This window comes from Cavia porcellus, unplaced genomic scaffold (genome assembly GCF_034190915.1).
Source record: "Cavia porcellus strain 051 isolate PalLab524CR breed Dunkin Hartley unplaced genomic scaffold, mCavPor4.1 scaffold_6, whole genome shotgun sequence".
Classification (NCBI taxonomy): Eukaryota; Metazoa; Chordata; class Mammalia; order Rodentia; family Caviidae; genus Cavia; species Cavia porcellus.
In genome coordinates this window covers 49,294,739-49,317,980 of record NW_026947489.1, presented here as the reverse complement: position 1 = coordinate 49,317,980, position 23,242 = coordinate 49,294,739, and the positions used below count along the sequence as shown (strand labels likewise).

The window sequence follows — 23,242 nt, the reverse complement described above, 5'->3', positions numbered from 1 at the left end:
TAAGTGTTTATTTAGTGGTGTACATGGAGGGGTACACATTCACCAACTTATCCCTCCACTTTTCAGAGTTTGCAGGTTTATTCTCAGCCTATCTTTGGGAACTGAGATTGGGACCAAATTGTAGCATGATTTTCATACACATAAACTGTGGAGAGAAGACTAAGGCCAAGTGATTGTTTTCTGTCTCCCTCTTCATCATCATAAAAGCTTCATCTAAAATGCACAGTTTAATCCTTGCAGCAGATTTCTGAGCTGGGTAGATTCTCTGTCTGCATGTTGGGTAGGTTTGAGAGGAATGGAGCCATCGCCGAAGCTCACACATAGCAGTGTCAAAGTATGCGCTCAAGCCTTCAAGAACTTGGGCTGAACTATGTGCTATTTGGACAGAAAAAAACAGATCAGCAGAGACAACTACTTGAGTTTAAGGCAGGAAGGGGAGGTCTATCTGGGGAAAACATCAGACTTGGGGGGCTGTTGGGGCAGAGGAGGAGGGGTAGGAACCAGGAGAGCATGTGCCTGTGGTTTTTATTCAAATACCAGAGAAGGATTTCTCACTGTGTCTTTACTGCCAGTGCAGGAAAGACATTTTCCACCTGCAACCTCAATTCTGTCTCACACACCTGCATGGCCAGGTAATCTACTCCAGGAAGGTATATATGCTCCTTGTCCCCAAGACTCACAGGGTGACCAGAAATCACAGTTGCTGCTGGAGATCTTGCTGGTGCCAGCCCATCCAGGGTCCTGAGAGTTCTTCAGGAAGCACTGGAAAGGCTCTGCCTGTCGAGCCTACACTAGACACACCTGAAACTTTGCTCCACCAGGCTGGCAGTGGACTCTGAAACATAGAGGCCGGCCAAAGTGAGAGTAAACAGTGTGGTCACCCTTAAGACTAACCAACTGGGCTAAATGCAGAAGAGGGGATCCATGAGGTACCAGGACAGAAGGCTGCTGAGAGCAGAAGGGACATCTGACCTTGGTGAGCTGCTGTGCTAGGATGATTGTGACAAGACTTGGGATTAGGGGCAACTTCCCTGGCTATGGTGTTCCAGTGACCTATCCCTATGTTCCTCCCTCACCCCACTAAGTGGCTTCCTCTGCTTACCAATGACTTCCACTCAGAGCAACCAGGACCATCCACCCACAGAGAATGAGGAAGAGACCAATGCCTGGTCTCTCAAGTTCTCTCTCACAGGGTGTGGGACAGATCAGCCATGCTGGAGACCAGGATCCCTGCCTAGAAGGTATCTGACAGTTCTACAGTCCCCAAGGTCAAAAAGGCATGGATTTCTCAGGAAACTGAATGTCTTGTCTCATCTCCTCCTCAAAGCAAAAACCTGCAACCACAGATTTGCATGCTTCCCTGCTGTACAGGAATGACTCTGTACATTCAAAAAATATCTCAGCGGACAAAATTGACCTGTACGCTCTCAGCTGTGACCCAGATATTCCTGGAAGTGATCTGAAACCCACTCTCAGAGTTTTGCAAGAGATTAAAATCTCTTCATGCTTTCAATGATACTTATATCATTAAACACACGTCTAGTTAACAGGCTTTATCTACAAGTAGAAGATATTGCAGAGCCACACTGGGCAGTATGAAAACAGGCATTCACTTCCAGCTGTCAGTGTCTGACACCTAGAAAGCAAACACACTGTGGAAACAGGCTTCATTCTTCCTGTGCAAAACAGGGGAAGAGACCCTTCCCTCCCTCACCCTCTACTTTCTTTCTTACTTTACCAAACAAGGAATGGTAAGGTTTTTCTGTCTCTTTTAGATATATGTGAACCCTTTTAAAAAACTATCTACTAAGCTAGACTTAAGATCTAGAAATATGTTTTTCTCAAGAACTTGAAACCTTTTCTTTGCAATGTAATCCTCAGGGAAGATAGTGCCCCATCTCCGCTTCTAAGGGAAGTAGGGACCTCACTTAGGAGCCTGCCTTAATTAGGGGAAAGCCCAACTTAGAAACCCCACCTAATACTTTGCACCAAGTTACAAAAGTACTCTTTGTTCAAAGATATGTTTTTATTTTCTTTGGGTAAAACCACCTAGCAAACCCATGTCATGCACTTGCCAGGTGCTGGTATTATTAGTTCCTCTTTCTGAGGGAACATGTGGTCATAGGTGATATCTGCTTGGCTTTGTGATAAGGTGGGAGCTCTATCTGCCCTTTCAGTCTCTTGTGGATTGAGATTATATATTACATTTTAGTTTATTCAGTATTAAAACCATTTTCTTTTTCTTTTATTTCTGTGGAGATTTTTTTCTATTATTTTCATGTAATATTTAACTATTAAATATACTTATTAATTTAGTAATTTATTAAATGTGCTAATTATATTTTTATGATTTATAGTAAATCATTTTCAAATAACTATAATCTTTAATTATGTTTTCCAATAACTCCTAGTACCATCAATCTTACAGGGTGACATTTTCCCTCAGTTTTTTCATCTGTAATATGAAGACATTATTGAAAACTATTTCAAAAGAATGAATGGCTCAAAAACATGAAAAAGTTCATAGAATAGAGGTTGGCACAGCTAAGAATTCAATCGAATTTGCTTTTATTATTGCAATGGCAAATTTCCAAATCAATTAAACATGACAAAATTACTTATAACATTTCTTTTCAATCACCTATCAGATAGCACTCAACTGACATGAAAAGGACTATAACTTTTTGGCACTATTAAGAGGCATTTTTTTCAGTTTGGGAACCAATAATCTGAGAAATTAGAGTGAAAAGTCCCTGAGCCTATCACCTCTCCAACCTCAGCATTTTACAGACAACAATATGGAGAAACAGACTAGGTTAGCAACAGAACTCTACTATTTCAACAACTAGAAGGATTCATTTTGGTGTCTGTCCCATAATAGACACTAACAGAAAAGGGGAATTGCACTGGTCCAGAACTCAGGCCTGTCTCCCTGAGGAGTCCCCATGGAAGGGCAAAGCAACAGCTGGAACACCAAAGCAGAAGCCAGAGAAGCATTCAGGACCAGAGAGATTCCCTGGATCTGCAGTCCCAAGCTCTCAGTTCTTCAGGAGTCCCCTACTTCTCCCTGAGGACACTGCTCTAGTTGACCAAATGGTTTGCAAGATAAGAGATCCTGGGCCCTTCTCCATTTACAGGACTGGCTGTCCAGTCTCCTCAGTGCCTCCTCCTAAGCCTAATCCTCAAGTGAGATTGGGATCAGAATGTCTCCGACACTCCTGTTAACTCCCTCACTGACACTCCCGTTCCTCAAGGTCACTGTGCCTCCTTGGTTCTGTATTATCCAGTCCTGGCTGGTTCCCCATCCTGTACCCTGGTAAGCTGCTTTCTTCTGGATGGTCACCTAGCTCTCACTTTCTCGGCCAGGGCTGCAGTAATAGTTAGAGGGTATGCCGCTCCTTTGGACATTTGTTTCCTTTCCTTGTCTCCAATTACTATTCAGTTTCTCATAACAGCAGCAAATAGCCTTGCCAGTTTCAGAGCTCAGTGAGTAATTCAAACCATGCATGTGGTGAGCGCAGAGGTCAAGCAACTCACTTTATTGTCTCTCCACCCAACGGGAGCTGGATTCAGGTGATGGATGGCCTTACCTTGCTGGGGAAGCCTTCAGTCCACCTTTCTTCTCCACTGTGTAAGGAAGACTGGCAACTGGGGCCATAGGAGAGGGTTCACAGCCCTGATTGCTGTGTCAGCTACCAAAAAGAGGTCAGACTGAAGTAAAAGAAGACACTAGTTCTTCCAGCAGAAGCAATCAATAAATGGCATCAGCCCCTCCACCAGGACATTCCATGGTAGAGCAGTATGCAGAGGTCTGCTGCCCTGCAGGTGCTGGTGACCTCCAGAAATCCTGGAAAAAGTGATCACAGGCAGAATCCTTGAATTTTCCTGTCACCACCACTGACACAATATGTGAGCACACAGTACTCATCATACTCTGAGAGGCTCCCATTTTCTTATCTGAAAATAAAAGATAGGAATTTTTAGAAAATAAAATAGACCTGATGCTTCTATCTGTTATTCTAATATCCCTTTCATGCTTTTATTGTTTTATGTAAGATCAGGGTACTTGCAAATGAAATCAGATGAAACCTCCAGGAAAGTTGGTAAAATACGAATTCTCTGAAATCAACTCATGGAATATAATGTAAAGCACGAAGTCTCTAAAATGCAAATTCGGGTGTGTTTCTCTCATTTTCTCCATCTTTCTCCCCTCACTTCTTCCTTTTCTTGCTCTTTCCCAGGAGTGTTCTCAAAAGCCAAAGCTACTCAAGACCCATCTATCTGGAAAGCTGATTATCATTGCTTCACCTCTAAGTGTCCTTCCTGGAATTAGCAAAGACTCCAGCAGAGATGGGAATCAGTCTCCCCCATCCCTCCCAACAACCATTTTTTTTCCCACACTGGGAGGTTGAAAGGCTGGATTTACATCTGGTCCCAACCCTTGCTTATACCTCCCTCTATACAAAGACGACATGGGAAACACATATGTGAGCTGAACCGGTGAAGGGCATATACTGGAGGCAGTATAATCAGTAAGGGTATCTCAGTGCAGGGGATGGGGTGGGAAAGGGAGGAGGGAGAAACAGAGGGAGAGAATGAGAAATAGGGAAAGACTAAAAATCTGGTCTCTTCAGGGTCTCCATTAGCAGGACACTGGCCAGGAGTTGGGGTGGGAAGTTAGCGTGATGTACTCCTGATGCTTTCCTGCTAGGACCCTGAACTCAAGTGAGGGAATCCGCACTGTCACCTCTCTGGACAGCTGTCACTCCAGTTATGTAAGTGGCACCATTCTAAACCCAGAGGATAATCAGATCAGCAGAGCCCTAGCTAGGCCCTCCCCTATGGCATGGCGCCTGGCACAGGCAGAGGCACATATAAGTCCAGAGCCCTCAGTCTTCATCTGCAGGAGAGATGCTCTGGGACCCAGGAGCCATGGGTGGTATCCTTCTCTTGAAATTCTTCCTACTCTTAGCCCTCAGAGTCTCCCAAGGCCACCACCTTGGCCCCACATCTCACCTGCGTTATTCCAGGTTTCTAGATCCTTCCCATGTCATTTTCCTGCGCTGGGATTTTGACCTCAAGGCTGAGGTCATTGTTTTTGAACTCCAGGTTCGAACAGCTGGCTGGGTAGGTGTGGGCATCACAAATCGATACACCATCGTGGGAGGAGATCTGGTTATTGGAGGAGTCCTTCCTAATGGCAATGTTTATTTCTCGGTAAGTTCCAAGGATGAGGTCCTTTGTTGGGGAGGATATTTCTTCATGTTCATAGAGGATCCATATTCTTTAAACATATTCCCGCATGCCCCAGGAACTCCAGCTGAGTACTGATCTCTCCTTACAGAAATCATCCAACAGCAAAGTTTGTGACCTATGTCATCCAGATCATATGTCTCCAACCTACTAAGACCTTTAGACTGTACCACTTACTTGTTAATAGCACATTAAATGCAGATCTCTGGAGAAAATTCAAAGCTATGGAGACACAGTCTCTATCCTCAGTTACTTTAAGGTCAGTCAGGTGAACTATAGCATGACGTGATCCAAAACAGCAACAGCCACAGACACAGCAGCATCAATAGTTTAAAATTGCTATAAAGTTTTAATAAACTGGACACTGTCCTGAACTTTTTGTATTCTGGACCCCATAGTATCACCGTGAAGTGGATTATTATTATTTGCATTTTGCAGATGAAGAAGTAATTCACTCATTTCTTCATCTCTCCCATTCCGAGCTCATAATCATTATTATGAACTGAACTTAAATCAGGAAATGTCAATTAACAGTGCAAGGTAATATATGTTAAGGGCCACACTAGAAAGAAGGAATGGCATGGACCATTCAGAAATCACACGAGCTTTCAAGGGTTGGGCATAGGAACATCAGGACTGATAGAGATTAGACTTGAAATGAGAGGAGAATAATCAGGTCAAGAGATGGAATCCCATCAGACATGGTCCATCTTCCCAGAGAATTTCTCGATGCCATGCTCTGCCCTAGGAGGAAATTCCATAATAAAGCTAACCTCAGTCTCACCACTTCACTATCCTAAGGTTATTTAAAGAACACTTTATGTCCTCGTGCATGATATTTTGTGCTTCTGGTTCTTACTTGCCCTCCATTGGACTCCAGGATCAGCATCTTGTGGATGAAGACACTCTAGAAGAGGACGGGAGCCAGGATGCTGAATTGTTAGGACTGACAGAAGATGCTGTCTACACTACCATGAGATTTTCCAGGCCCTTCCGCTCCTGTGATCCTCATGACCAGGACATCACGGTAAATAAGAAAAGAGAAAAAAGAACTTAGTCACAGCAGGTTTTCCTTCTAAGGAAGTAGAATCACACCCAGTCATGATTCCTGGGACTTCCATCTGTCTCAGTCCTCTCAGGTACCAACCAAATTGTGTCTCCTCTTGAAATCTACAAACCTTCCACAGGATGACCCTTAATGATTCATTGCTCCTGAGGAACCCTGCCCAACTGCATCGCATTTAAGATGTTGGGATTTCAATGTATGGCTCAGCTCTCTCATTTCATAGTAAGGACATGGGCACAGAGAGAGGGACAGAAAGAGAAAGACAGAGGGAGGGATGGAGACAGAGAGAGAGAGAGAGAGAGAGATGCCAGCATTACCAGCCTATTTGCTTTGGAAGCAGGATTAGAATCAAACTGGTTCTATCTCCAGGCTAAAGTTCTCCCCTTTCCACTGAGGAGACATGAGTGGCTTGTGTAGGACCTTGGATACAAGTATGTGCAAAGCACCACTCATTGGTTACATGGTGAAGTAACTCTGCCCATGACACCCTCAGAGCGACACGATGCGAGTCCTGGCTTCCTATGGCTTGGATGACAGACTGAAGCTGAGGCGAGAGCGTACTTTTGTCAAGTCCATCTTCTTGCTACAAATATTCCACCCTGACGATCTCGATTACCCCGCAGACACTATGATCCACGACTTGGAGATCACCGATGTAAGACCTCCCCACCCACCCACCTCCTTCCAACAAACTACCACTTGTTGCACCCAGTTACTCTGACTACCCTCACTCCCAATCTAGCCCTAAAATGAACACCAAAGAAGTAAGGGATCCACAAACCTGTTCCACTCAGCTTGTGTGCATCTCTCCCCAGTTCCTCATTCCAGAGGACGATACCACCTACGCCTGTACCTTTCTTCCTCTCCCGATCGTCAGCAAGAAGCATCACATCTTCAAGGTACGTTAACCAGATAGGGGAGGTGGCCAAGGTGGGGAAGGCTTAGTAACAGTAGCTGAGGAAATGGGGGCCAGATGGGAGTTTGCTAGGGGTGATAGTTCTATAATTCCTAGAGCCCAGAACTACAGTTGCCAGAATTATTTTATTCAAGCTTCACCTTGCAGCAGAAAGTGTTTGGACACAAGGTACTGGTTAATAAAGTGTTTGCAGAGAACAAAATCTGACCCTCACTCTGGCTGCAGCACTGTGCTTTCTTAGCCTAGGAGGAGATAAAGGCAAGGAGGGGATGTGACACAAGTTGAAAGGAAGAGGGCGAGCTCTGGCTCCAGTGAACTCAAAGTTGGCCATTTCACTTCACATTTGAGTAATTTCAATTTTACTCAAGTACATAAAAATAGAATCTTATCTTAAGTCCCAAATGTGTAACAGGCAATTGTTTTTTAAGAAAGAGAATCCAAAAATGTGTGGACATATACACAAGGTCATGTGATAATTAAAGTCATGAAATAATTAAGGATCCTATGTCAGACTCAGAATGTCCCCAGCTAGATTTAGCACTGTTTAAATTGTTTTCAGGCAAGAGGTTTTAAGGAGTGGGAGTTGAAATGAGTCAAACAGAGATGGACAAAATTGTAGCTCGGGGAAAAGAGACAGAGAAAGGAAATAGAAGTCATGGAAATTAAGAGAATTGGGAAATATCATGGTTTTATTTGGGAAAGTGATGGGAGAATGAGGAGTTCGCAAATAAAATCTAGGCTCTACTCTGCCCCCCTATTCCTGTCCAGTTTGAGCCCAAGTTGATAGACCACAATGAGACCATGGTGCATCACATCCTGGTGTATGCTTGCGGCAATGCCAGCACCCTCCCCACCGGCATCAGCGAGTGCTACGGATTTGATCCTGCCTTCTCCCTCTGCTCACAGATTATTGTGGGCTGGGCTGTTGGGGGCCTTGTGAGTTCTCCACTGAGGGGGGTAATATGTGGCTAGGAAATAGGCACAGCTAGGCAGTGGGAATTGCTGCACCTATGGAAGATGGGGGGATAGGGAAGCTCTGGGGTGAAGGGTAGAAAATCAGAGCAAAAGCCCTGGATCCCTGCACCTAGCTCCCAGCCCTTCTAGCTGCCAAATCTCTCTCCTTCCCTCAGAGTTACCAGTTTCCAGACGAGGTGGCCATCTCTATTGGGACCCCCTTGGACCCTCAGTGGATCCGACTAGAGGTTCACTACAGCAATTTCCACAACCTACGTGGTGAGCACAAGAGGGGACTCACAGGAAGGCAGTCAGTCACCTGGTTTTTCCTAGGTGCTGGGGTCATGCCATGGGATTCATGCAAATCTTGTTAATCACAAGACTTCCTTTGCCTCTTTGCTTTTCGTTGTAACCTGCTCTCTTGCCTTCTGAAAACATTATTTGTTTGGTTTTGTCTTGTTTTATCTTTATTTTATTTGTTTGTTTTCCTACCAGGTGTGTATGATTCCTCGGGGATTCGATTGTACTACACTGCTCATCTGCGCAAATATGATATGGGTGTCCTGCAGTTGGGCATCTTGACTTTCCCCATCCATTTCCTACCCCCGGGTGCTGAGTCTTTCATGTCCTATGGACTGTGTAAGACAGAGAAGTTTGAAGAGGTGAAGCTGGGAGACACACTTTCCCTGAGGTTCCTTGTTCCCCATCATAGTTCTGTCTGATCCCCAAGTCTGCATAGTCTAAACCTAATCTCTAAGAATGATTTTAGCTTGTAGCTCATGAAAATGACTCGCTTGATTCATACAAGGGAGGAAAGGATTCACAGCTTTGGAGCAGGGAAGTACAGTAGGTAGAAGGATCCAGAGGGTTCAGGAGGGTTCAATAAAAAATAATATAAGTTGAAGTCATTTGTAGGAAAATGGATGCATCTTGAGACCATAGTGTTATATGAGATAAATCAGACATAAGCTAAATACTACATGGTTTCTCTTAAATGAGTAATCAAAAATACAAATAATTTAAAAAGCAAAATAAAATATAGATAGTAGTAACAAGAAGGTAGATTTTGTGGAGATAGGAAGAGGATCTGAGAAGGGAAGGAAATATAAGGGCAGAGAAGAAAAGAGGAATTAAAAATGATTACAATGCCTATATATACATATATGTATATATATGTATCAATTCTCTGAGATGAAAGTAATACTGTGCATCACAAGCATAGTAATAAAATACACATTAAAAAGAATTAAGGAAATTATTGTTAGACATAGGCAAAAGAGGAAGATGCCAGATATCAAGGGAGGAAAGGCAAGGCTTGGGTGAAGATCAGAGCTCTTAACAAATCAGAGATGCCTTCTCCCTCTTACAGATGAATGGGGCTCCAGTGGCTGACATGAAGGTAATAGGCTACCTACTCCACACCCACCTGGCTGGCCGGGCTCTAAAGACCGTGCAATACAGGTAGAGAGGACTTTGATTTGAAAATTTCCCTTCTGTTTATGGCAGTAGTTCTTTGTTCATCAGTATACGAATATGCTTGGTTGAGATTAAGGAGCCACAACTATCCCTAGAATAGTGATGATTAGAATGTGGATGAGGAAGATTTGCACGAGTCTTATCTTTCCTCTTTATTTTTATGGCCAAACTGTGCTCACAGAATAACTTTAAAATACTGCATATTTATTGATAGGTCCCATCCCTACACTATGTTCTCAATTTTGTCTTGCTGCCTTCTCTCCCTCTAGAAATGGAAGACAGCTCCGAACAATCTGTAAAGATGATGCCTATGACTTCAATCTGCAGGAAACTCGAGATTTACCTTATCATGTGGAGATCAAGCCGGTGGGAACTGTGGGAAGTCATGCCTGAGGCTCGGGAACAGCAGAATCAGAATTCATAACCCTTAGCAAAGGAAGTGCTATGGTCTTGCCAGTCCCTCTGCCACTCACTCTTAGCTTTCATGTTTCACCTGAACAGGGAGATGAATTGCTGATAGAATGTAACTACCAGACTCTGGATCGGGACTCCATGACTTTTGTAAGTGTCTCTCCCCACCATGAACACAAAGACTTTAGCTCCAGAAAACAGCTCCGGCAGGGCTGTGGCCATCCAGTGACTGATTATCCTAGCTAATGCTCCATTTTCTCATATCACTCATTCACAAGAGACACTCCCATGCATTCCAAATGGGTACAGGGATTCCCAATGCCCTCTGTCAGTGACCCACAAAGGCCCAGAGATGAGCCTTAGAAACTAAGAGCATGAATTCTGGGTCCTCACTGCCTGGATTTAAATGGCAACATGATCATTTAGTAGCTTTCTACACTTTGGCAAGTTAATCCACCTCTCTGTGCCCAGTTTCCTAATTTATAAAAGAAATAATACTATGACCTATCTCATAGGACTGCTATGAGAGTTGGTTAACTACTGTTTTATAGCTGACTTAGAGCTAGGTGTTGTTACCAGGATCACAGGGAACACTACCAACTATGACTATCATCTATGGTTCAGTGTTTGTGGAATTTAAAAGTGGTTGCATGCTTTTGAAAAAGAAAATGCATCTGTACAAATGATTAATCCAAAGCAGAAAGTGATATGTAGCATGAACAAGTGGGGACAATGGTTTAGTTACATTCACAGGAACAAATGATAAGGGAATAAACTGAACGTGTGACTCAGGTGAGAGGGTCTGGCTTTAGACATACAGAAATGAGGAGTTCCAAACAAGGACAAGAGTGAGAGCCACTGGGAGGAAAGCATGGGTGTGGATGAAGACTAAGGAATGGGAAGAGATGGCTTCAAGCATGGAATGCGATTGAGGAACAGGACACTGGAAATAGTACTTAAAGAAGTCGTACCCTTTCCTCCCTAGATCTCCCAGAAAGCAGCTCCAATGGTATCATACTCTAAGTATTTGTCAGGAAAATAAAATAAGTAAATGGATAGGAATTTATTGTATATAATCTAAGAATCTGTCTCATGAGAAGGGACTCTCAATAACAGACTGTTAAGTGACACCAACATTTACTTAATAAGCAGATGTCAGGATGGAAGGGGTCTTATAAGCACACTAGCACATGTTTGGAGGTCAAATTACTGTCAGGGGAGAGGGGTGACTGATATTAGTTGGGAACCAGCGTCAAACCAGGACACTACAGTAGAAAATCAGAGAACAAGGAAGATTGTAAGCTATTTCCTTGTAAATAATAACAATAATTGTCCAGTGACTGAAAACAGAGGAGAAAGGAAGAATTGAGGAGGGGACAGTGAGCTCTCTCTAGATTAAGGGGAGAGGAAAGGCCATTTCTGACAGAATTACCTCCTGAAATGTGTTCCCCCTGCCTTATTCTCCCCTCTTTGCATGCCTCTGTGCCTTTACATTCCCATCTCTGTCATCTTCTCCAGGGAGGTACCAGCACCCTTAATGAGATGTGCCTTGTGTTCCTCTTCTACTACCCCCGAAATAACATCTCCAGCTGCCTGGGGTACCCTGACATCACCCATGTGGTTGAGGAGCTGGGGGAAGAGGCTGCAGAGTAAGTCATCCTGGAAGATATAATCTATGTGTGTGTGGGGAGGGATTTTGGGAGGCCTGAGGAAGAAGGAAAAGGAAACCCATGAACTATATTCCAGGCCGGTGAGCCAGGGTCATCAGTAGGAATGTATCATCTCCTGTTCTCCTCACCTCTGAGTCTAATAAAGTCAGACTCTTAAAACTCCAAAATAGATAGGAGCTTGTGAGAAGTTTTCCAACAAGTTATTCAGGGCACAAATGCAAGTCAGATCATGCTTGCACAGAATTCTTGTTCACATGAGCTTTTGGCTCAAGGTTGTTTACTTTCAAGTCACAATTCTTAATTATTTGAGGGTAACCCTCATGAGAGCTCTGAACCTTATTTCTAAGATAAAATACACATCTGTACAGACATCTCATTTTGCTTATAATTTTAGGAAAATTGCAACATCCTTGAAGTCACTCTATCAACCTTATTGAGTCCTATGCTCCTAAATTAATAACCACATCAGTAAACATAGTCTTATCATCAGTTTGTAAAACCCTCATCTCTAATGATATTTCTCCTTCTGTCAAACTCATGACTGTTCAGTGAGTCAGAAGACATTCTGTATGGTTTGCACTGGCATGATGCACACATTAGCAAAAATTAGAGTGCTTTCCATATATTTTGTGAAAGCTCTAAGTAAACACCAGACTACTATCTATCCCCTACTCTGACTCTACTATCACAGAAGTCCCATGGAGAACCTGATGGTCATGAACAATGTTGACTGGACTCCAGAGAACATTAAGACGGCTGAGAAAGCTTGCAAGGAGGCCCGGCAGACAGTGATGCTCAAGACCATCGATGTGCGTGTTCCCTGAGATACCACCTTACTGGGATGGTGTACGGGAATGGGATGGTGTTGAGCAAAGGTAGAAAAAGAGAAGGACAGCAGAAACAAAATGCAGGGTTGGAGAAGGAGGGGGCTGAGGAAGCAGAAAGACAGGTTGCTGCCCTGGGTTGAGAATGTTGTTTAGGTTCCCTGTTAGGCAATAAACTCAGTAATTAGGGAAAACCAAGTAAGGCTTCAAGAAAGAAAACAAAAATAAGTAAGCTTGTAGGTTTACCCTTTTTCTTCCCACTCCTGCAGGAGCTGATAGAAAACATGACAGGCTGGATTCCTGACATCATTCCTACACCTCGGGGCCCCTGTATGGAATCATCTGGAGGCAAAGTGGAGGCCCAGGACCAGACCCCTGCAGGCTTCAGGGCTGCATCGGTGGCCCTCTCTAGTTCCAACACTACTACCCTGAGGCGCATTCCCCTGGCTGCACTCTTGTTCCTGCAGGGCACCTTCCTGTGGGTCCTTGCTACACTGCAGACTGGCGTCTGATTCTGTCTCATCTTGCCACATATCCAGAACCTTCTCTCTTCAAACCTTCCCCTATCTTCAAATATAAATAACTCTCTGCTTTGGCCCCCAATGTGCCCCATACCTACGCTCCTCCTCATGACTGTAAGCCTGGATGCTGTACATGTTTCCTGAAGCCTGGCCTATGCCACTCTATGTAACTCATTCTTAAACCTTTAGGGTCACTGTGGGACCACATGTTGTCTGAAGAGGTGTGGTTCAAGAGCTGGTGATGGATCTACTTTCTGGAAAATCCCGGGGCCCAGCTTTGTCAAAAGGATGCTATTAGTGGAAGGAGAAACCTTACAGTTCCCTCAGATCTTCCACTGACCTGGTAGGGGTCTTATCTTTCTCTTTTGGTAACATATTTCTCCCTGTATCAATAGAAACCACAGGGGTAGTGGAGAGAGTTGGTTTGTTAATGGGAGGGACTCTGATTAAAGAGATAAAGTTCCAGACATCATTACATAGGATTCAACTTGCTGCCAATTGTCATATCTTTTTGTTTGTTTGGTTTTTTGTTTGTTTGTTGATCTCATGATCAACTCAAATTGCTTAGTTTAACATATCCAGAGGGCATTTGAAGAACTCACATGTAGCTGTCCCCACAATGCAACACTTAATGTACAATCCTTTTCCTCTTCCTCTGCATCTCCATGATCAGGCAGTGATGTATCCCACCAAATGTCACACTGTCACACTCAAATCACCCAAGTCAACAGCCTAAATGAACAAACTAAAGTGAGCTCTGAGAACAGGTGAAGAATGAAGCAGACAGGTAGCCCTTATGCTTGGAGACCAGGTCTTTTTCACAAAGTTCATAGGTACAGATTAGCAACAGTGCAAATGCTTTGTGGAACCAGGCTGCAGTTTGAAACCGTATTCCTCCTGGTGGAAACAGCTCTAAGAACTTCAGGGAGCACATTTGTATCTAAACTTCAAAAGTTCAGGATCATCCTCTCCTTCAAGGTTTAGTCACCACGATAATCTAGGAGCAACCTTGTGCATTGCACCCTCGATGGCATTGTTCCTCTGGATAGATGGTGGTATTTGGTGGGCTCTTCCCCTGGGGACCAGACTTATGGTCTCAGCCAAATCCACATCACTGCTGGAGGGATTGGCATGTGTGTCACATGGAAGCTCTGCTTCCTGAAAGAGCAATATCCTACTGTGGAATCGGTGAGGTGCATCAGGGACATGGAAAGTGAGGAGCATTTACTGTCATTCTCCCTGGAAAATTCAGGGCGCTACATGAAGAGATTCTGCAAAATCCTAAGTGCTTACTTTCAGCTCCTGCAGTCTGTTTTACATCTTAATAATTAGTCCCACTTCTGACAGTCATAAAATATGAACAGAGGAGCATTTTGTCCTACAACCAAAGAAAATTTTCAAAGTTCGTGATTCTGAAAAACTAGGCATATCTCAACAGTAAGCCCCATTGATCACCTCTTTTACTGTCAGGCAGGGAAAATGGAGTTTCTTTTCGGTAACAATCCTAAGGCATCTGCCAGCTATCTGCAGAACACAAAGCACTTTCTACAACACAAGGAAGCACACAGATAAAAATGAGATCTAGATAGAAATTAAAATAACAAGAACATATTACTGCTTTGTCTGATTAGTGAGAAAGTCTGGCACACTATTCCAACCCATCATATTCCAGGGCTTCCCACGACAATTCTTTCAGCCTTGGTCTTTTAGGTAAAGAATGTTTTCCACCTGACAATCAGATGTAAATCTTTGGTTTACATTTCAGCCTTATCCTCCCAATATTCCTTTCTGCCCAGAGACTCACCTAGCTTGATCCTCAGGCACCACAGTCCTCTCCTTCAATTTCATGCTCCTACTCTGCCTACTTTCTTTCACCTTTCCCCCTTTCCATCTGTTGATCTTAGCATTTAATCACCACACACATATTGAATGAACAACACTTTTGTCCTTGACATTAGGTCAAGAACAAATGTTACTAAAATGAACAAGAAATAGGGTAGTACGTAAGTGTCCACAAGCCATTCAGCAATCATTATCACTTTGGACTTACACTGTCCATCTCAAAGCTTTTCCCAGAGCGATCTATTTGTCTCCTCTCCTGAATTTACCCAAAAAGAATAGTATTTGATCCCAGCCTGGGAAACTCTTATTAAGACTTTATTTTAAACTATAAAAAGGGGGTAGGGATGTATCTCAGCATGGAGACCCAGGGTTTAGTCTCTAACACCACAGAAAGAAAAAAGAAAGTACAAGGTGTGATAGAAATATATAGTGAATATTTAATTTTTAAAAATATTCATTACAGTAAAACACTGACTTTACTTCCCTGCCAAATGCTTCCGTTTACTTTGAATACACTCACCCCATTGTTCTTGCCACTTTCTGAGTCAGTTCTGGAAGTCCCCTCTCATGAGTGTCTTTAAGAGGTGTGATCACAGTACAGTTAGCGTGTTGTCAAGTGCTGTCCAATAGATGGGCAAGATTGTGGGAACATGACAGTGTCTCACCATCCACAATGTTAAACATATCTGTCATTATGTGATATCTCACTCTCCCTCAAAGTCAAAAGACCCATGAAAAGTAAATGTTTTAAATGGATTCAAAATATTGAATCACAACACAGCTTCAGACACTCATGAAAGAGCACTTCCAGAAAGGCTTCTAAAGGTGACAAGAACTGTGAAGTATGTTTGAAGTGGTGGGGTAATGTGAGGGGGATTAACAGCAATGTTTTTTCCTGTCATTGAAAAAAATTTAAATCTTCACCATGTACTTCAATCATATCTTGAATATTTCTATCAGCCTATAGAAAGCGATACATTCTTATAGTGATAATTTTGCATTTACATTATAAATATGCATATGGACAGAACAATCAAATGAATACAAATGGTAAAATATTCAGAACATTCCCATAAAGAGTGCAAACTTGAATGGCACCAACTTAACATCTTGTCTCATTCTCTGATGCTCTGTAGTTTCCTAATATCTAAAATCAAAAAGGTTTGCAGACACCAATTCAACCAAGTAGCCAAAGTAATGTCATCAGTGATGAACAAATAGGTATCACGTGGCTCCTAATAACACACAGCAAGAGGAAATAGTCTAAGTCAAATATTTTGTTACAGAACGTCTTAGATTATGTGTGTAATTTTCTTAATAGATTATGTGTGTAATTATCTCCTATATTGATATATAATCTAGCCCAACGGCTCAAATAATGCTTATATGTTAATAGATTTCTGATTTATCTCAGGTTAGAATTCCCCTGCTCTGAGTTCTACATTCATCCACCAAATTATATATTTAATATCTACTCTTCAAGAGCTGAGTGTTCTATCAAATTTAACATGACCAAAAGTGAATTCTCAGATCCCCATTACCATGCCTGATTGCAGTGTCTCTCAAGTGGCAGTCCTGTTAAAAATGCAAAGAACCTGCCACCATTTCACAGAGGCTGGCAGAAGACCTCGAGTCTTTCTGAGTCAAAGACAAAGGGCTTTATGGGTCAAGACACAGCAGACAGACAAAGGACTTTATGGATCAAGATATGTCTTGAGGCAGCTTGAGCTTCATGCTTCTATCATTTCCTGAGCCCCACAGGGACAATGCATATAAGGCCCTGGTGAATGTGGTACAGGCAATGAGTTAGTGTCATGGCTGAGGAACCCAGAGCTCAGAAAACTCCAGGTTTTGGAAAGGATTCCTATGGCCGGGGATGTAACTCAGTGGTAGCACATGACTTTAGCACACATAAGGCCCTGGATTAGATACAGAGCACCAAAATGAGGAGGGCTTCCAAACAACCTGCCCAATCTTTTTATGGAGATATCATGACTTAACAAAGTCCTAATATTTATGTCATAATTTGACAAGTAAAATACAGTCACTTGCAGAAAAGTGGGCAACAATAGTATCTATGTGAGGCCAGGTGCAGTTGGCTTTGTGCAGCTCACTTGACACTTAAAAGTAACCATCACAACTAGTATCTGAGGACTTAGATTTAGGATGGGTTCCCACTGTTATAACTGAGAAATTAATTGTGCCTAAATTGTACAAAACACTTCCACTTCCAGGTGGAAGGTGACAGATACTGTCTGGACTGTAGAGCTCGAAGACGTTCAGATAACAGTGCCTGGGGAGAGCACAAGGGAATGCTGATACATTCAAGCTCACCACACAAACTGAAGAAATTATACTGGCAGTAAGATGTTCGTCATGTGAAACAGTGTGCATGGTCATACCCACACCCACACCTGGGCAGTACAAATGAACTTTATTTACATGTCAAAGTCATCCTTTCCATTATTTGTCCATACATTTTGATCTGAGCCAAGCTCCTTAGGAGACAATATATGATTAGCAGCAAACCTAAAAAGATAAAGAAAGAAAAATCACTGAAAAATATCATTAAATTGGGTGCATCCGTTAAACATTTCATAAAGTGAAGTGAGATGGCTGTTATCTAATTGAGCAGTAAAACACTTTGTAACAGCTCAGAAAAGCTCATTTTTCCCCAAAACATAATTTGAGATATATGGGCTTATCAAAAGATGGTGGATAGATAACAGCTGGCTACAGAGGCTTCCTGAGATAGTCAACTTAGAATTCAACATAATACAGAGTGGGGAGCCCCAAACAGAGGGAGATGAATTCTCTCTTTCCAAGAAGAAATTAATTTGACTTGCCGACTATCCGAGGTCCTGCCATGTCTGGCTGATGCTGTGACTTGCCAGGGTCCCTCTGTGACTTGCCGAGCTGTCCAAGGTCCCGCCACTTCGACTCACTGGAGGCACAGTTACATTGAGTTTGAGGATCAGCAAGCCAAATGGAGAGCTGAGTTGGTAGGGAACCTACATCGACCTGTGGTGAGTAACGGGAGTGGAGCCATTCTACAGAGAAGGGGTCTCTGGCAGACAACATTCTGGGACCAGGCAGGACAAGTACAAGGGGCAGCAGTGACTTCAGTCAAATGTTCCCTTCCCAAACGGGATTGGTGGAGTGAGCTAGGCCTGGGTCACGTGCCCAGCTGAGACCCAATAGGTTATCTGAGGGCAAGTCCCTGTAGCAGTGGTGCACACTAACCACACTGGCCCAGTGGGGCCTCGGAGGTTTGGCTGGTCCGGAGGGGAGGCAGTGCAAAGTAATACACTAGTGCAGGCCATAGCAGCTTGACTGATCTGGAGGGGAAGGGCTGGCATATGCTGTCCCTGTCTGGAACTCACTAGCACAGTAGAGTGTGAAGGGTCATCTAGCCAGCCCACTTCAGAAGAATTGTACCAAGAAAGAAAGAAACTGGGGCCTCCTGAAAAAAGCAAAAAAAAAAAAATGGGAAGAGGAAGCAACAACAAAAAGTCCTCAGGCCCCAACCCTGAGAATATTGACCCAAGACAGGTAAATACAAAGGAGAATGAGAACAGCAAACATGCAATATCAGACACAGTGCCAGTGCACATAAACAGATATATTCAGGACCTTATAGACAAGTTCAAAAGTGAAATATTAAGCCAAATAAAGTAATATATAATAAGATTAATAAAAGAGATACTAAGCACCCCTCAAGCAGATACAGACAGAAGAAGGGAGGAATTCAAACACAGGAGAGAACCATTTGGTGAAGAATATAAAAAAATATAGAATACATGAAGCAGATTCAAAGAGATCACCAGGAAATTAAAAACTCTATGGAAAGATGGCCAATCAGCTTGAAAGAAACTAAGGATATATTATCCAGACTGGAGGAAAATTTTGCAATGAGGGAGTATGAAAGGGAAAGCTTTTTAAAAATAACAAGGAAACAAGAAGTAACAATACAAAGGCTAGAAGATGACAAAAGGATCTATAACTTGAGAATAAAGAATGTAAATGAAGAAGCTGGGATACAAACAAAAGAACTGCAAAGGTTATTCACAGAAATAATTAAGGAAAACTTCCCAAACATAGGAAAAGGAAATGATATTCTGATATATAAGGCATACAGAACTCCAGCCACCTACAACCAAAACAGAGCTATACCTAGGCATATGATAATCAAGATTCCAGAAATTCAATATAAGAACAGAATATTAAAAGCTGTTAGAGACAAGAAACAGATAACCTACAGAGGAAGGCCCATCAGAATAACAGCAGACTGTTTGACACAAACCATCAAGTCAAGAAGAGGCTGGAGTGAAATATTACATGCCTGAAAGAAAATAACCTCCATCCCAGATTGATATACCCTGATAAACTGTCTCTAGAAATTAATGGAGAAACAAGATGCTTCCAAGACAAAGAGGAACTTGGCAAATTCGCAACCACCAATCCAACTCTACAGAGAATACTCCAAGGCATTCTAGAGAGAGAAAAAAGTACTAGGATTCCAGGAACAGTGGCAGAGAGGCCTCAATGAAAGGAGCAGAAAACAAAATGAAGAACATAAGAAAACAATTGATGGCAAAAAAAGAACATAACAGAAATGAGGCAGAGAAGATTTTATTCAAAACTGATATGATTGGTAGATCAAGTCTGAGAGTATAGGCAACTACACTGAAGATGACAAGACTCAGTAATATACATTCTGATTTGATAACTGCCAGTTTTTGAAGTTCTATACTATATACAAAGTTGTGTTTTTATTAATACTGTTATGTACTGACATATTCAATTTTACTATATCTAATGATATAGCCAATTCTATTGGAGATAACAAGAGACAACACAGGAACTATGGTAGAACGATTTGTACAACAGTCTTATATGTTTATGTCATTTCATGTGTTTATAGGAATATACTTTGTTTTGCCTTGCTTTGTTTTGTTTCTCCATCTAATATAGAAAGGATAGCAATACATGTTAAGACTCATGTATGTATAGAATCTATAAACAGTTTATGAGAACTGATCATATGACACATGATGAAATGAACAGAATCTATCAAGAAAAAGAGACACTAAAATACCCAGTGCTGATCCTGGAGTGTCATAATGTGAAACCCAGCAATAGTATTATTCTTTGTTCAAAGTGAGATTATCCTGCTTGTGTTTATTCAGTCTCAACATGACTGAAGAGATGGATAACTGCATATATGTTTAAGTATATAGAATTGATAAGCATATTTCTAAGTTTTTGTTGGATAGTTGAACAGAACTGGTTACAATCTCATTGTTTGAATCCCCACTTTATAAGCTCCACTTTAGTATCTTGAATAACTATATGTAAGAAGACCATCTGTAATCATCAACTAGCGATTCTTACTGTTTATTTTTTCTTTGAAATTATGTATTATTTCTACCTGTTTTCTGTTTTGTTTAGTTTTTCTTTAAATTAAATTTTTAAAAAAAGACACTACAGTACCCAGTGCTGATCATGGAGTGTCATGATGTGAAATTCAACAATACTATTATTTTTTGTTCAGAATGATTTTAACCTGCTTTAGTTTGTTTAATCTAAACATAAATGAAGATATGGATAACTTCATGTATGTTCAAGTGTATAGGATTGACCACCATGTTACAAAGTTTTTGTTGGACAGTTGAACAGAACTGGTTGCAATCTCAGTTTGAATTCCCACTTTACATGTTTCATTTTTGTATCTTGAACAACTATTTGTAAAATGACAATATGTAAACATCAACTAGTGATGAAAGTATGTATTCTTTGTACCTATTTTCTGTTTTGTTTAGTCTTTCTTTAAATAAAATTTTTTTTAAAATTTGAGATACATGAGATGGATTTCTGAAGAACTTTCCTCTATCAAACTTAAGCTTTAAAAAAGATGCTCACATTTTGTTATAGCCAGATCTTGGAAACAACTTCAATGCGCATTGACTGAAGAATGGACAAAAATGATGAGATGAGTTATTTTTATAGAGAGGATTACTACTCAGCCATTAAGAAGGACAAACTGGGACTTCCGGGAGAACATGGCAGACAAATAATAGCAGCCACGGAGGCTCTCTGAAATTACCAGTTTAGAATCCAGGAGCGGTGCCCTGTGAGGAGTCCTACGCAAGGGGACATGTACCCTGCTGACTCAGGAACGAAGTAAGTTGAGAGAAACCAACTGGAAATGCAATCCTGATGCTATAACAGGAACAGATAAAATCTCAGTGTGGAAGCTGGATCCTGTGCCATTGGAAGCCGTGATTTGAATTTCCTGCTGTCGATATTGCGTCCCAATCTGCATGGCAGGGAGAGAGACACGAAAGCTCTGAGAGCTGGAATCGGTGAACCAAACAGCATTGAGAGCAGGACTGCCAGGGAGCTCTGCATCGACCTGCGGTGAGTGAGAGACATGGGGACCCTTTCACAGAGTAGGAGGCTCCAACAGAGGACATTCTGGGAACGAGCAGACTAGCCGGAACAGGGCCCTGCAGTGACGTTAGTCACATATTCCCCTCTCAAGTGGGAGTGGTGGGGAGTGCTTGGCCTGGTGACACTGCGGACTAAGATCCTGTAGGCTAGCCCAAATCAGGTCCCTGTGCTTGGCGGCGCACCCTAGCAGTGAAACATTCAGTAGGTTGACCTGGAGGGGTGGGCCCAGCAGAGGCTGCCCAGGTCTGTGTCTCCCTAGTACACTGAAGTGGGTGGGAACACTTAGCTGGCAGATTCAAACAAACTGCAACAGACAAAGAGAAAAAAAAAACTGGGCCTCCTACATATGCTTGTATGGAAGGAACAAAAGTATGGGAAAAGGGTGCAACAAGAAAGGGTCCTCAGTCCCCAATCCTGAGAACACTGATCCAGGAAAGGTAAATGCAAAAGAGAATGAAGACAGAAAACATGCAATATCAGACACAGCACCTATAGATATAAAGCGGTATCTCCAGAGCCTCATAGATGAGTTCAAAAATGAAGTATTTAATGAAATCAAGAAAGATATAAGTAGAATAGTTAGAGAAATGCTAAGCACCGCCTAAGGAAAAACAGATGGTAGAATGGAAGAACAGAAAAAAAGGGGAGAATTGTTTGATGGAAAAAATAGAGGAAACATAGAATATGTGAAGCAGGTTCACAGAGATTATCAGGAAACCAAAAACTCTATTGAAAGCTGGCATAACAGCTTAAAAGAAACTAAGGATAGATTATCAGAACTGGAGGACAGATTTGTAATGTGGAAGCATGAAATGAAAAACTTCTTAAAAATAACAAGAAAACAAACAGCAATAATACGAAGACTAGAAGATGATAAGAGGATCTACAATCTAAGAATTAAGAACATAAAAGAAGAAGTAGGGACTCAAACAAATGAACTACAAAAGCTATTCACAGAAATAATCCAAGAGAATTTCCCTAATTTAGCAAAAGGTAAAGATAATCAGATGTATGAGGCATACAGGACCCCAGCCACCTACAACCCAAACAGAGCTACTCCCAGGCATATAATAATCAAAATTTCAGAAATCCAATATAAGAACAGAATATTAAAAGCCATCAGAGACAAGAAACAGATCACTTACAAGGGAACACCCATCAGAATTACAGCAGACTTCTCGGCCCAAACCATCAAATCACAAAGAGCATGCGGGGAAATAATTCAAGCTTTGAAAGATAATAACCTCCAGCCAAGATTGATATATCCTGCACAACTGTCCCTAGAAATTTATGGAAAAACAAGGTGCTTCCAGGATAAAGAGGAGCTAGGGGAATTTGCAACCACCAGTTCAACTCTACAGAGATTATTGCAGGATATTCTAAAAATGAAAAATACCAAAATTCCAGAAACAGTGGCAGAGAGGCCACAATGAATGGAGCAGAAAGTGAAATGAAGAGGACAAACTGGCAACTAATGACAGAAAAAGAGCTCAACAGAAATGAGGCAGAGAAGGTTGAATGATAGTAACAGCCATTTTGGAGAAAACAAGACATCATAATAGGTAGTGCTGATTTAATAACCTCTTGTTTTGAAGTCCCATCAAGCTTTTGTTATTCTGTCTCCATCAGTTTTAACGTGTTGTATCTTATTGGATTTTATTATATGTGATAATATAAACAAAAACTTTTATAGACGAGGAGATTATACAGAAACCATTGTTCATTTTCTGTTAGTTGATTCTAAATACCCTGTAATACTGTCATTTTCTTGAATGGCTTTACATTGTCTTGATATGTTTGATGCTACAGTATACGAAGTTATACCCAAAGATTTTAAGAGAAGAGACACTATGGTA

The 23,242-nt window shown here is 41.8% G+C and overlaps 1 protein-coding gene across 1 annotated transcript; it reads left to right on the top strand.

Moving 5' to 3' along the window:
- The first annotated feature begins 4,932 nt into the window (after positions 1-4,932).
- Positions 4,933-13,522, top strand: LOC100713859 (putative DBH-like monooxygenase protein 2). Its single transcript, XM_023567410.2, has 13 exons — positions 4,933-5,217; positions 6,134-6,280; positions 6,813-6,974; positions 7,135-7,218; positions 8,004-8,171; positions 8,366-8,468; positions 8,685-8,851; positions 9,559-9,650; positions 9,935-10,031; positions 10,167-10,226; positions 11,595-11,725; positions 12,438-12,555; positions 12,840-13,522. The coding sequence occupies exons 1-13, from the start codon at positions 4,933-4,935 to the stop codon at positions 13,080-13,082; spliced, it is 1,857 nt and encodes a 618-aa protein (XP_023423178.2). The 3' UTR covers positions 13,083-13,522.
- The last annotated feature ends 9,720 nt before the right edge of the window (positions 13,523-23,242 follow it).

Coding starts and splice junctions, on each gene's coding strand:
- LOC100713859 (XM_023567410.2), top strand. CDS start 4,933: ATGGGTGGTATCCTTCTCTTGAAATTCTTCCTACTCTTAGCCCTCAGA. Junction 6,975..7,134: donor ACGACTTGGAGATCACCGAT/GTAAGACCTCCC, acceptor ATCTCTCCCCAG/TTCCTCATTCCAGAGGACGA. Junction 8,469..8,684: donor CAATTTCCACAACCTACGTG/GTGAGCACAAGA, acceptor TTTTCCTACCAG/GTGTGTATGATTCCTCGGGG.